Source organism: Zootoca vivipara, chromosome 12 (genome assembly GCF_965207765.1).
Source record: "Zootoca vivipara chromosome 12, rZooViv2.hap1.1, whole genome shotgun sequence".
Taxonomy (NCBI): domain Eukaryota; kingdom Metazoa; phylum Chordata; class Lepidosauria; order Squamata; family Lacertidae; genus Zootoca; species Zootoca vivipara.
In genome coordinates, this window is record NC_142595.1 from 49,523,507 (window position 1) to 49,537,788 (window position 14,282).

At 45.6% G+C, this 14,282-nt stretch overlaps 1 protein-coding gene across 3 annotated transcripts in view; it reads right to left on the reverse strand.

Moving 5' to 3' along the window:
* Positions 1-11,735, reverse strand: part of LOC118094804 (polyunsaturated fatty acid lipoxygenase ALOX15B) — a 24,383-nt gene extending 12,648 nt beyond the window's left edge. The window contains exons 1-4 of one of the 3 annotated variants that reach the window (XM_035135487.3): positions 11,322-11,735; positions 3,492-3,696; positions 2,587-2,668; positions 1,028-1,150 (exon numbers count right to left, since the gene is read on the reverse strand). In XM_035135487.3, the coding sequence (XP_034991378.2) occupies positions 1,028-1,150; positions 2,587-2,668; positions 3,492-3,696; positions 11,322-11,468 (557 nt within the window). In that variant the 5' untranslated portion in view covers positions 11,469-11,735. The remainder of the gene's footprint in view (positions 1-1,027; positions 1,151-2,586; positions 2,669-3,491; positions 3,697-11,321) is intronic. The other 2 variants (XM_088656299.1, XM_088656300.1) reach the window with 2 other exon arrangements.
* Positions 11,736-14,282: the final 2,547 nt, after the last annotated feature.

The following is a 14,282-nucleotide window of genomic DNA, read 5'->3' on the forward strand; positions in this document are numbered from 1 at the left end:
GGCCAGTAAAACAGTGTAATACGATACGGAGAGCGTCACTAAATGCAAGAAGCCATCATCCCCACCCCATGACATTCTCATGGAGGAAAGACATGGTAGATGAGCCATCTCACATGCTCTTTCTGGGGAGGCCTGCCTGGCACCAGCCTTGTCTTCCTTTTGGCGCCACACAAAGACAGTTTTTTGCTGGATAGCTCCATCAGTTAGAGTATGGTGCTGATAATGCCAGGGTCGCAGGTTCGATACCCATGTAGGGCAGCTGCATATTCCTGCATTGCAGGGGGGTTGAGTAGATGACCCTTGGGGTCCCTTCCAACTCTACGATTCTATTTTCCTGGGTATTCGGGCAGTGCAAATGATATGATACTGAAATGTTCCATCTGCTACCAATATGTGTACATAATTTCATTATTATATTGTTATTGCTTTACTTTGGTTGTCAGTCACTTTGGGACTTTCTTTGGTATGTCCCACATGGTGGATTTCTGAGGGGATATACTGAGACTTTTCCTGGGCATTGTAGGAGGTGCAAATGACCAGAGCAACATTGACTAGCGTTATTCCTCCTTCCAGAATTCTCCTTCCCCTTATCTGTTAGTTGTGTATTCAGCGGTCTGTGTTTGCCTAAGATTGAGTCTGGACTAAGGATTCTGAGCCCCTGTGTTCTGACCTGATACATGTTGTCCAATCACAGGACATTTCAGGATTTGGGCCTCTGCCATTGGCCCTGAAACTCTGAGTCGTGATTCGCAGCGTGGAAATCTAGACAGCCAATCACGTTGGGAGTGGGAGTGGCCCAGGCTTTCAGGAATGCATATAAACAATTGCTTTGCCCCTGTTGTCCAGTTCTGTTAGTTCAATAAAGGTTCTTGCTGTTATCACAGTGTCTTGCCTTGTCGCAACCCAGCTACACTTCACTGCTTACCACAGACCCTGGCCTGGAACTGCCTGTGCGTAGCCCAGAAAGTGGTCTGCATTAAGGAACGTGATCTGCCACCAACATTGTGGCTTATTTCCCCAAACTTACTGGGCTTTGGAGCGATTGGCAAAATCCACTGCTTTGACGAAAGAAAACCTGATGTTTGTGTCCAGTTCCTGGGGGGATGCAACGTCCAGATGGAAAGGGATGCCCTCAGCAAACTTCTTCCACCTGTGTAGAAGGAAATCAGTATCACAATGTCATGGACTGGTTGGATGCAAAGGAATGGTGGGAGGAAGCAGCTGGGGAACCAACAAGAGAAGAAGGCTCGGGGCCCCAAGACTGGTGTTGGGACGATGCTGAGTGGTCAGAGGGAGAATCCTGGGAAGAAGAGATATCAGAAGCTGAAGAGGCAACAGGGCTTAGTGAACGGGGAGAGTCTGTGTCAGATGGAAGTCCAGAATCAGAGGTAGAAGCCGAAGTAGGAGAGGTAGGAGGTTGAGAGGCAGAGATGAGCCAGGCTGGTAAAGAAGCCAGGGGGGTCCCTCCCTCCTTCTGTGACCATCTCCCCTCCCCACTGGTCCCCCAGGACCAGGAAAGATATGAAGTGGGAGGACAAAAGACGGGCACACCGGCATAGTCTGTGATTGCTCAGGAAGGACCTGGAGGAGGAGGAGACTTAGGCAGCTGTGGGAAGGTCAGGACCTTCACAACTGCCTCATTGGGGCAAGACCTACTGAAAAGAGTTGCTGTGCTCATTAGGCCTGGCACTCCTGAGCAGACCTAGTTTCTCCCAACAAAGAGTTAACTTCATTTACTCCTTGTGATTTATTGCTGGCTGGCTCCTGACACATCAGTGGAACCAGCAACAAAATGCTGCAGTGCGGGGTGGGGGGGGAGTGCCTGCTCGCCCACACCTTCCTGCAGGAAACTCCATTCCATTCATCATCTTCATCATAATTTATTATTTATACCCCACCCATCTGGCTGGGTTTCCCTACCAGCCACTCTGAGCGGCTCTCAACGGAATATTACAAACACAATAAAACATCAAACATTAAAAACTTCCCCAAACAGGGCGGCCTTCAGATGTCTTCTAAAAGTCAGATAGTTGTTTATTTCCTTGACATCTGCTGGGAGGGCGTTCCACAGGGCGGGCGCCACCACCGAGAAGGCCCTCTGCCTGGTTCCCTGTAACTTGGCTTCTCTCAAGGAGGGAACTGCCTGAAGGCCCTCGGAGCTGGACCTCAGTGTGCAGGCTGGACGATGGGAGGTGGAGATGCTCCTTCAGGGCCAAACGGGCTTCCCATCCTGCTCCCCAACAGTCAGCCGGCATTCTGTGTCCACTGAGCACAGGGGTTTCCTGTGCGCTTAGGCTTCCTCCCCTGAACTATCCCTACAAACCTTGGGGTTCCCCCAAGGTGTGCCTGCGCAGGTGGCGCCATTTTGGCTGCCTAAGCAACAGCACTCGCATTCTGAACATTGGAAATGGAAGGAATGAGGACTAGAAGCACAGACAGACAGACACACACACACACACACACACACACCTGAGAGCTGGAGGCAGAACCCAGGAATCCATTACACAGACACACACACACACACACACACACACACACACACACACACAGGTTGTATTACTAGAAGTTTACAGCAGCCACACTCACTCGTAGCAAGATTGTCTCTGCTGAAGCTGCTTCTTTCGTTGGTCCTGGAGTAAAGGATGGGTATCCATGGCTGGTGTTTTCGCTGGAGGGACACAGACAGAGAGAGAAAGAAAGATGGTGTTTATTATGTCAGCCTGCTTCATTCGGTTCAGATCTGGTACAGTGGTACCTTGGTTCTCAAATGCCTTGGTACCCAAACAACTTGGAACCCAAACACTGCAAACCTGGAAGTAAGTCTTCTGCTTAGCGAACTTTTTTTCGGAAGCCGAACGTGCTCCGTTTTGAGTGCCACACTTCCGTTTTGAGTGTTACGCTGAGGTCTGTCTGTTTTTGCTATTTATTTTGTGTTTTTGTTTTTGCGGCTCAAGTGTGCATGCACACGAAAGCTCATACCAATGACAAACTTAGTTGGTCTTTAAGGTGCTGCTGGAAGGAATTTTTTCATTTTGTTTGGTTTTTGTGACTGTTGGAACCCAGTTCAGCTACTGATTGATTGATTGGTTGGTTGGTTGGTTGTGTGACTGCAGTACATTGTTTATTGCTTTCATTTTATGGATCAACGCTCTTGTTAGATAGTAAAATTCATGTTTAAATTGCTGTTTTAGGGGTTGTTTTGAAAAGTCTGGAACGGATCGATCCATTTTGCATTACTTTCTATGGGAAAGCGTGCCTTGGTTTTGGAACGCTTTGGTTTTGGAACCGACTTCTGGAACGGATTAAGTCTGAGAACCAAGGTACCACTGTAGTTTACATTTTCTTATGAACAGTAAATACCCTTGATCACCATGGGGGGGGCAATCAACAGGCTAAAAGATGATTTTGCAGAGTAGTGACCTTCTCTCTCTCTCTCTCTCTCTCTCTCTCTCTCTCTCTCTCTCTCTCTCTCTCCAAGCAGGTCCACTTACCCGTCCCCTCCCTCAGCTCCAGGGTATCGGAACCCGCAATCCACTGATAGCATGGAAATCTGTAGACTTCTCCCTTGTGGGACGACACGGTGACAAAACTACAGTACCAGCTAGTGGACAGCACATTACATACAGCTTCTTTGTGGAGACGGAGAAGCACGATTTCCCCCAGATCCTGCTCACAGGTGACTTTGTAGTCATGCACCTGCAACAGAAAAGTCGGGAGATCCAGAGGCAGCCTTAGAAAGCAGGAAGGGATGATAAAGTGACAGATTTCAACTCCAGGTGAAAAACCTCATCTTTAACTTAGCCTGTAGGGCTCTATGGGAATTATCAAAGTCCTCCTTGGCACTGCGGCCCTCAGAAGAACCCCATTCTCACTCAGGCAGCTAGCTGCTTGTTCGACTAAAGGTAAAGGGGCCCCTGACCATCAGGTCCAGTCGTGTCCGACTCTGGGGTTGCGGCGCTCATCTCACTCTATAGGCCGAGGGAGCCAGCGTTTGTCCGCAGACAGCTTCTGGCTCATGTGGCCAGCATGACAAAGCTGCTTCTGGCGAACCAGAGCAGCACACAGAAACGCTGTTTACCTTCCCGCCGGAGTGATCCCTATTTATCTACTTGCACTTTGACGTGCTTTCAAACTACTAGGTGGGCAGGAGCTGGGACCGAGCAACGGGAGCTCACCCCATTGCAGGGATTCGAACCGCCGACCTTCTGATCAGCAAGCCCTAGACTCTGTGATTTAACCCACAGCGCCACCTGGGTCCCATTGTTCAACTACCCTGCTTGTTCGACTACCCTGCTGTTATTGATAGATGCAACAAATAGAATTTACTTGCCTCAGCATCCCCTAATGCCCCAAATAGAAGCAGACATGGTGTTTGTCTTCCCCCCAACCTCCATGATGGGTGAGCCATTAGAAGATGGGCCAGAACTCTGTCTGCAAAGATAGCAGTTTCTGGGAAGGAATGGGGAATTGAGGTTAATCATGAGAAGGGAACTAATCTTGAAATTTCCTTGGGAATCAAGTTGCTCAGGGGAGGAACTGGTGGGATGGGATTCTTGTGATTTGCTTGCTTGCAAAATTGTATCTTGTTCTGGACGCGGTCATATGTTCTGCTGGTAGTTGTTTATCTCGCACTATAAAAAAACCCCTGCTCTGTTCTAGGTACGACGCTCAGCTTTTGGGAGCTACCCCACTGCAGCCAGCTGCGTAGCTTCATAAACCAAAGGCTTTTCCTCTGAGAACCCGGGGTCTCTCTTACTGACTGAGAATCCTGCAACATTATACAAAAATCTGGGGTTGGCTTTTAAAGTCCAACTCCCCATCAAGCGACCCAATATCCCAGAATCTTCCTGATGTAGAACAGAATGTCCCTTTTTTCGTCAGAGAAATGTTGGAGGGTATGCAATTGGTGTGGATGAGGCCCATTCATTCATTCATTGCATTTTTGTACTGCCCCTCACCCAGAGATCACAGGGCCCTCCTTTCCCCCCAAGCTGCTCACGGTCACCCCATCTCATTTAATCCCCACTGCAGGTTAGGCTGAGAGAGGCAGTGACTGGCCCCCAAGGTCACGCAGTGAGCTTCGTGGCCAAGTGGGGATTCGAACCCTGGTCTCCCCCAGGTTCTAGTCCAGCACTCTAACCATTGCACCACGCTGAACTGCCTATGCTGAGTCAGACCATTGGTCTGTCGAGAGCCATACAATCGATCACTGGGGAAGCTCGAGGGTCTTATTCCCTTCCAGGGGACACATGTGGATGGTGGGCTGGTCAGAGGCAAAGGTAGGGAAGAGCAATTAATCTTAATTTCACCTTTGTACAATAATAATAATAATAATAATAATAATAATAATAATAATAATAATAATAATTATTATTATATACCCCGCCCACCTGGCTGGTTTTCCCCGGCCACTCTGGGCGGCTTCCAACAGAAACATTAAAATACACTAATTTCTTAAACATTAAAAGCCTCCCTAAACAGGGCTGCCTTCAGATGTCTTCTAAAAATCTGGTAGCTGTTTTCCTTTTTGACATCTGATGGGAGGGCGTTCCACAGGGCAGGCGCCACCACCTGGTTCCCTGCAACTTGGCTTCTCGCAATGAGGGAACCGCCAGAAGGCCCTCGGAGCTGGACCTCAGTGTCTGGGCAGAACGATGGGGGTGGAGACGCTCCTTCAGGTATACTGGACCGAGGCCGTTTAGGGCTTTAAAGGTCAGCACCAACACTTTGAACTGTGCTTGGAAACGTACTGGGAGCCAATGTAGATCTTTCAAGACCGGTGTTATGTGGTCTCGGCGGCCGCTCCCAGTCACCACTCTAGCTGCCGCATTCTGAATTAGTTGTAGTTTCCAGGTCACCTTCAAAGGTAGCCCCATGTAGAGCGCATTGCAGTAGTCCAAGCGGGAGATAACCAGAGCATGCACCACTCTGGCTAGACAGTCTGCAGGTAGGTAGGGTCTCAGCCTGCGTACCAGGTGGAGCTGATAGACAGCTGCCCTGGACACAGAATTGACCTGTGCCTCCATGGACAGTTGTGTACAGTGGACCAATTCCTAAACACGCTTGGACATTCCTCTGCCATCCACCTGGGCAAAGGAGAGGGATTATCAAAATTCCAGGACGTTTCCCACCATTGTGAAGTCACGTGGGGAGGGATGCATCCTGCGGAGACTCTCAAGGACCAGATAGAGTGGACCGGAAGACAGCATTTTGGCCCCAGGACTGTGTTTCCCCACTCCTCATCCACACTAATTGCATACCCTTCATTCATAAATAAATAAAACATAAATGAAATAAATAAAAATATTGCATTCCTTTGCTGGACTTGGTTTTCTTCAGAACAAGACTGTTACAAAAGCCGCTTGCAACAGAGTACAGCCTAAGTTAAGAAAGGAAATGTAAGTTTCACAACCTCGCTCTTCCGGGTATTCTCCGGTTACGGGAACCAGGGGTTTGCCAACAGCAAAGAAGGAAGGAAGAAGCCATGAAACTCACTTCTGGGAAAAAGAGGAAACATGGACCTGATTTCCCTACAGGAGGGCAATCCGTGGCAGGATACAGGCGGTGGGGGAAGGGTTAAGCACCAGCTCACCTTCCCCTGCCCTTCAATGCCCCATTATTGCTCTTGCACTCAGAAATGCAGCCTGGATTTTGTTAGAATGTGTTTTGTTTTTGTTTTTGAAAATGATTTTTATTGATTTTCAAATTTTAAGAATTATATAATACCATAACAAAACCACCATTATATCTGTCAAACATACAACTTCCCTCTGTCCTTTTTCTGTTGCATTTTTTTTGGCACATTTATAACATCTCCATCCTATATTTATCTTAGCTTGTCTTAATGCTCACTTTTATCTTAAATAGAATGTTAATTCTTCTCGCGAAGTGAGTCTTATCTCAGTCCTGCTAGTGTCTTTATATGTGTACATTAAGTCTCTAAGTATAGTATAAATTTAGTCCATTCTTTCTGGAACGCTTGGTCAGCCTGGTTCTGGATATGTCCAGTCAGCCTTGCCACTTCCGCATATTCCATGGCCTTTGTTTGCCATTCTTCTATTGTTGATAGTTCCCACTGTTTCCATTTTTTGGCTAGCAAAATTCTTGCCGCCGTAGTACCGTAGCATATATAAACAATTTCTGATCTATTTTTGATATTTCCTCTCCAATCATTCCTTCCTAATAGAAATGCTTCAGGTCTTTTTGGAAAGGTGTACCTGAACATTCTTTTTAACCCATTATATATATTGTTCCAGAAGACTTTAACCTTGTCACAGGTCCACCACATATGGTAAAAATCACCACCTTTAACATAACATTTCCAGCGATTCTTATTCCTTATTTTACACATTTTAGCTAACTTGGTTAGAGTCAAGTACCATCTAGACATCATTTTCATTATGTTCTCCTTTAAAGTCATACATGCAGTGAATTATAATCCTGTGTTCCATAAACTATACCATGTGTCAAATTCTATATTATGCCCAATGTCTAGTGCCCATTTCGTCATCACCTCCTTGACTTCTTCATCTTTTGTATGCCATTCCAACAAAAGATCATACATTTTTGATAACATTTTTGTTTTACCCTCCAACAACTCGGTTTCCAGCTTTGATCTTGAAATTCCAAAGCCATTCTTATTTTTATCTTTATTAAAAACATCATTGATCTGATGGTACTGTAACCAACCTGACAATTTATCGGCTAGTTCTGCATATGGTTTCATCCTTAGCCCTCTATCATCTTTCATTAGCAACTTCCTGTATGTAAGCCAGGAATCTTTCATATTTAGCCTTTTTACTGAGATTGATTCTACTGGAGAAAGCCACCATGGTGTTTTCCATTCTAACAATTCTTTGTATCTGGTCCAAACCTCATATAGTGGCTTTCTTATAGAATGATTTAGGAAGCCTCTGTGAACTTTCACTTTATCATGCCACAGATATGCATGCCATCCATATCTGTTTCCATATCTGTCAAAATTAGCAAACTTGTATTTTTTAATTTCATCCAATCCCTCAACCAAACCAAACAAGACGCTTCATAATATATCTTTAGGTCTGGCAGGGAAAATCCGCCTCTTTCTTTCTTCTCAGTGAGAAGTTTAAACCAGGCATCCCCAAACTGTGGCCCTCCAGATGTTTTAGCCTACAACTCCCATGATCCCTAGCTAACAGGACCAGTGGTTGGGGAAGATAGGAATTGTAGTCCAAAACATCTGGAGGGCCGAAGTTTGGGGATGCCTGATTTAAACTTTATCCTGGGCTTCTTTCCCTGCCAGATGACTCTATATCTATATCTATATCTATATCTATATCTATATCTATATCTATATCTATATCTATATCTATATCTATATATATCCAATCTTTAAACTGTCCTATCTCACTAATCACAGGGATTATCTGAAACAGGAATAACATTTTAGGTAACACATTTTGATCACAGAGATTCTTCCCCAGGAAGAGAGCTTCAATCTCTCCCATATTTCTAAATCTCTTTCCAAATCAATACATAATTATCCTTAAATAAATTGATATGTTTAGGGGTCAGCCATATGCCCAGGTATTTAATCCTTTTCACTGCCATTACTTCTGTTTTATTTTGTAATTCTTCAATTTGTTTCTGATCCATATTTTTGACCAACGTTTTTGTTTTGGCTTTATTTAGTTTGAAGCCTGCCAATTGCCCGAACTCTTCAATTACTTCCAGTGCTTCTGTTACACTGGTCTGAGGCTCTTCAAATGTTAATACCACATCGTCTGCAAATACTTTGATCTTGTATTCACTTATGCCCACCTTAGTACCTTTTACTCCTTTAAAGGTAAAGGTAAAGGGACCCCTGACCATTAGGTACAGTCGTGACTGACTCTGGGGTTGCGGCGCTCATCTCACATTATTGGCCGAGGGAGCTGGCGTACAGCTTCCAGGTCATGTGGCCAGCATGACAAAGCTGCTTCTGGCGAACCAGAGCAGCACACGGAAATGCCGTTTACCTTCCTGCCGGAGTGGTACCTATTTATCTACTTGACGTGCTTTCAAACTGCTAGGTTGGCAGGAGCTGGGACCGAGCAACGGGAGCTCACCCCGTTGCAGGGATTTGAACTGCCGACCTTCTGATCGGCAAGCCCTAGGCTCTGTGGTTTAACCCACAGCGCCAGCCTTCCTTAATTGTTAGAATGGTTTTTTGCCATAGTATGGTGACCTTTACATAGCTTCTGTATTTGTTGCTGGTGGCAGCGGGGAGATGATGGAGGGAAGCATAGCGGTGGTATTTAGTAGTCCCCATGTTCAAGCATTTATTGCACAAGAATGTGCTTTAGAAGCAAAAAGCATCCTTTCCATGCCTTCCTGCCAAAGATGTCTAGGAATCCCCTGGGGTTGAAAATGAGCTCTGGGGCCCATATGTATGTGCTATGCATTGCATTTATATCCCACCTTCCTTCCAAGGAGCTCAAGAGGCATACAGAGTTCTCCTCTCCACTTTATCCCCCCAACAACCCTGCAAGGTAGGCTGAGAGGCAGAGACAGACCCAAGGTCACCCAGTGGTCTTCATGGCCGAGTGTGGATTTGAACCCTGGTGTTTCCCAGGGCCAAAGTCCAACACTCTAACCACTACACCACACTGGCTTGGTAACAACTTAAGTCATCCCCAAAGTACAAACTGAGGGATGAAAATCAGGACAGCAAAACTAATAAGAAGATCAGCCCACCTGGACATCTACCTGAAAGCTTCTGGCATCAATCACAGGAAGGGAAACGGATGTGTGAGAGAGATAAAATCTCAAGAATGCACAAAAACCACAGATTTAATTTTTTTTAAGGAGGATTTCAGCTTCTTCTTCTTCTTCTGGGGCTCTTCAAGAGCACACTGGAATTTGGTTGTAGAGCCCACTAGAGAACTCAGTGCTGTGTGTATGTCTGTCATAGAATCACATGAAGATGAAAGGAATTTGGAGCCGTGGATGAGGGAGGCATGGAGACTTAGATGGTGATTAATTAAAATGAATGTACTCCAAGATCCCCTGCGGTGGAAGCTGAATCCCTCTTTCTCTAGCTGTGGAAATTTCTAGATGTTGACCGAGAAGTGAGAAAGAGTGGACTGTTGGAGTATGTTGTTGTCTGGAAACACTGAGCAAGATGAGAGCACGATGGGAGGGCGCTATTGAGATATTTTGAGAATTCTCCAGGATTATAGCCCCGCCCCGGTTACACTGGGAGACAACAGCAATTGTAGGAATTTCAAGAATTGGACAGTAGACAAAGGCCAAGGAGTTTTATAATTGGATATATTCAGACTGACACACGCAGGGAGAAGGAAAATAATTAGAGCACCTCATTTGAAATCCTATGGGAAGTTAGATAAGGTATTAACACAAATAGTAATCACTAAAAATGCAGCTGTTATCTTAATGATTAATATACCAACTGAAATGTAATTAGATGTTAATTAAAAAATATGAACCACAGCAATATAAGAACTGGACAAAAAACATTGATCAAGGAGCACAGGAAACCACATTGATTAAATTGTATAAATCTGGAAATGACTGGAATTATATTGATATTAATTGGAATCTGCATAATTGGCAAAACTCTGGTAATATTGGGTAATTATTGGAAAATTAATTTTAAAATGTTTTTAAAAGAAATTACATGAGTGGAGCCTTGAGATTTCCATTCTTTTCCCGACCTAATTTTAACGTTTCAGACAGAGTTAAACTTCCTTGGGGGAAAGTGGAGAAGACCACACAAAATTAATAGGGCCAAGATGTCTCGTATTATTTTGAATTAATATTCTATGAAATTATCATTAGACATTTTTATATTGATGGGGTTTTATTCAAAACTCAGTGCATATAGAACACTCTGTTTAAATGTCACTGGAAGCGTTTAATTGGATAACCACTGACTTGCTACACAATATTGGGAAGGGGGAAAAGGCTATGGCCAGAGGGGTAGACATAACCGCATCCAACTATTTATCAGCAAGTTTTAACATGGAAAGCATGAGCAGGCAAAAGAGAAGGTTGATTTCAGGCACGTATCAAACCAGCAAAGCAAGCACGCAAACACAATTTATTCTCAGGAGAAAATGCAACAACAGATTTTTTTTCATTTTTCCAGTAGCAGAAAAGCATACTTAACATTTTACTTCTCAAATATTATTATTTTGCTCCTTGGGGAAGATTTGACTCTGCTTTTCAGTTACCGGTACCCAGCTCATCAGAGGGAAATGTTAGATACGCCATTTTTTTTAAAAAAAGAAATGCTCTGCCCCCCTGCCCCCCCCAAACCATGCCTGTTCGGAACCACTCACCGCTCCTCTGTAGAAATCTGGGCCCCAGTTGTCCAGCACAGTTTTGGGGCTCTCGCCATGGGTGCCCACCAAGGTGGCAAAAACAGAATCAATGGTGCCAGCGCGGATCTGCTTCCCAGTCACCACCTGGACGTTGTATGTGGCCATGCTGGCGGCTCAAGTAATGTGGAGCAGGCTAGCTGGCGTGCACGACTCCTTGGGAGCAGGATGTTCAGGACATCCCAGGCAACCCACCTCTCTACGTCTTCTTTCAATAATGGGTCGTGCGAATAAGCCAAGCTTTTCAGCAAAAAAGAAACAGCCCCGCCCCTTCCTACAGCAGAGCTCCACCCCTGGTGCCCAGGTGTCAGAAGAGGACAGTGAACTTTCATGCAGGTCACCAACCCATCCATGCCTCTAGAGCGGCTAAATTCTGTGCCCTGCTCCAGGATCCCTGTGTGTGTGCGTGAGAGAGGGGGGGGGAGATGGAGAATAGGTGCTTAAGGAAGACTTGAGGAAAGAGGAGGAAAAGAAAAGAACGAAGTGGGCAGAGATTAAAGGAACAAAGTGTGGTTTGACTTCACCACTTTTGGCAACAGTAGAACTAATGATTCATCTCCTCCTTCGCAGTATAGGAAGGTTTGGGGGGGTCTTGAAGTAAACGGCTCTTTTGATTTAATAAATTTTGGTGTGTATTATGATTAGCGTGTAATGATTATTCCTTTGCTACACCTGCTGAGGAGTAATGGGACATTTTTATTCTTATGACACCTGGAACCACATGGTCTGTTGTGGGTGGGGAGGGTTTTTTTTGTTTGTTTCAATTGCAGCTTGTTAGTTACAGTGCTCCAGTGTAAGTTGGTTTGCTGGTTGAGGGTGAGGGTGAGGGTGTGATGCTGTGGGTTAAACCACAGAGTCTAGGGCTTGCTGATCAGAAGGTCGGCGGTTCGAATCCCTGCAATGGGGTGAGCTCCTGTTGCTCGGTCCCAGCTCCTGCCCACCCACCGTAGCAGTTTGAAAGCACATCAAAAGTGCAAGTAGATAAATAAGGACCGCTCCAGCGGGAACGTAAACAGCATTTCCATGCGCTGCTCTGGTTCGCCAGAAGCAGCTTTGTCATGCTGGCCACATGACCCGGAAGCTGTCTGCGGACAAACGCTGGCTCCCTCGACCTATAGAGCGAGATGAGCGCCGCAACCCCAGAGCCGGACACCACTGGACCTGATGGTCAGGGGCCCCTTTACCTTTACTTTATTGAACAGATAGCTTCCTCTGCTGATGGGTTTACTTATTCTCAAAAACCCTATAAAAATGGGTTGAGGGGGGGGGGTAAAAGCAGGGCCGGATTTAGATGAAGAAAGGCCCTAGGCTACTCCAGTTGTGAGGTCCCTCCCAATCTTGAAAAACTCCTCTCTCCTAAGCAGCTACCGTAGTGACCATAAAACTAAGAAACAGCCGCACAATTGCTTCCGCAATAGGAAAGGCCACCTGAATTTTTCCATTGTACAGTCATACCTCGGGTTAAGTACGCTTTCAAGTTGAGGAATTTCAATTTAAGTACTCTGGGGACCCACCTGGAACAGATTAATCCACTTTCCATTACTTTCAATGGGAAAGTTCGCTTCAGGTTAAATACGCTTCAGGTTAAATACGGACTTCCAGAACCAATTATGTACTTAACCTGAGGTACCACTGTATATCATTTGATAAAGGTCTGTAGGAGACAGAGAGTGCGCTGCTGTAAGCCTATGGCTTCGTCTCACGTACAGGTGAAAGTGCAAAAGTTCATCAATAAGTTTCAGGTCAGTATCTTCTGGGTATGCTTCCAACACCTTGCTGAATTTCTTGCTTAGATGCTATCAGAATAGCAAGAATAGAAAAACAATTGTGCAACGTCACTGTACGCAGTATTTCTTTTTAAATTGGCTTCAAGTGCATCTAATTTAGGAATAAAGGATTTTATCCTACAACTTATCTCTTGAAGAAAGTGCATCTAAGGCGTCAGGTGCACTTCTGTCATTTCTTCGCTGCTCCCTCACTCTTTGTCTCCTTGTTTTCTCGTTAACATTTGGCAAGGTGGCTTTTGCTTGTTTCTCAAGCTCATCAAAATCTTCTTTAAAAAAATCCAGACGTGAACCATACAAACTTGCACAAGAACTCAATAACAGGTCCGATTTCTTAAGGGCGTTGCTGACCTTGTCAAAATGACCTGGCACACAGATTTATATCTCTAAGATTCTGCAGATTGTGGCTGTGAACTAGGGCCCCACAAAAAAATGTGCAAGTTGGGCCCTAGAGTTTCAAATTGGGCCCCACTGGCTGGCCCTGAGTCTCATAGTTGCTGGGCCCAGGTTGCCCTGCCCTTGCATGAAGTCTTGGGTTTGCAATTTTGGGAGAGGGGAGACTGCCTGCTGGGTAGGCCCCCTAGATCTAGAGGCTCTAGGCTTCAGCCTACTTAGCCTATACATAATTCCGGCACTGGAGAAAAGAAGCAAAGTGGATGCAGAACAACACCGAAAACAACTTTTGAGGAAAGATGTTGTTCGGCTACCGCCAGAAAACTGGAGTCATCATTGCACAACCCCGGAAGGTGCGTTTGTGGTTTTGTTTCTTCATTGTTAGAATTAACCAGCTGTGCTTGAGAAATATTGCTTGTGGCTGTCATCGTGAAGATCCACTGCTGATCTGCCTCTCCTCATCTGTAACAGAGCTGGGTGGGTTCCTGCCTGGCCTGCAGCTACCCAAGAGGCAGAAACTCAACTGGTGAAGTTTTCCAAGTAGGCAAAATCGTGCAGCTAATCATATTCTTTCCCCAAAGGGACCATTTTAGCTTCTGTCTGTGTGCAGTTGGGCTAGCCTCAGGAACACATCCTGACTCTTTGGGAGGACTGGGGGTGAGCCAGCCCTAACTTGGTTTAAGGGCAGAACCCCAACTCCAGTGTAAGCCCCGCTTGGGCAGGTCAAATAAGCCAACACACCCCT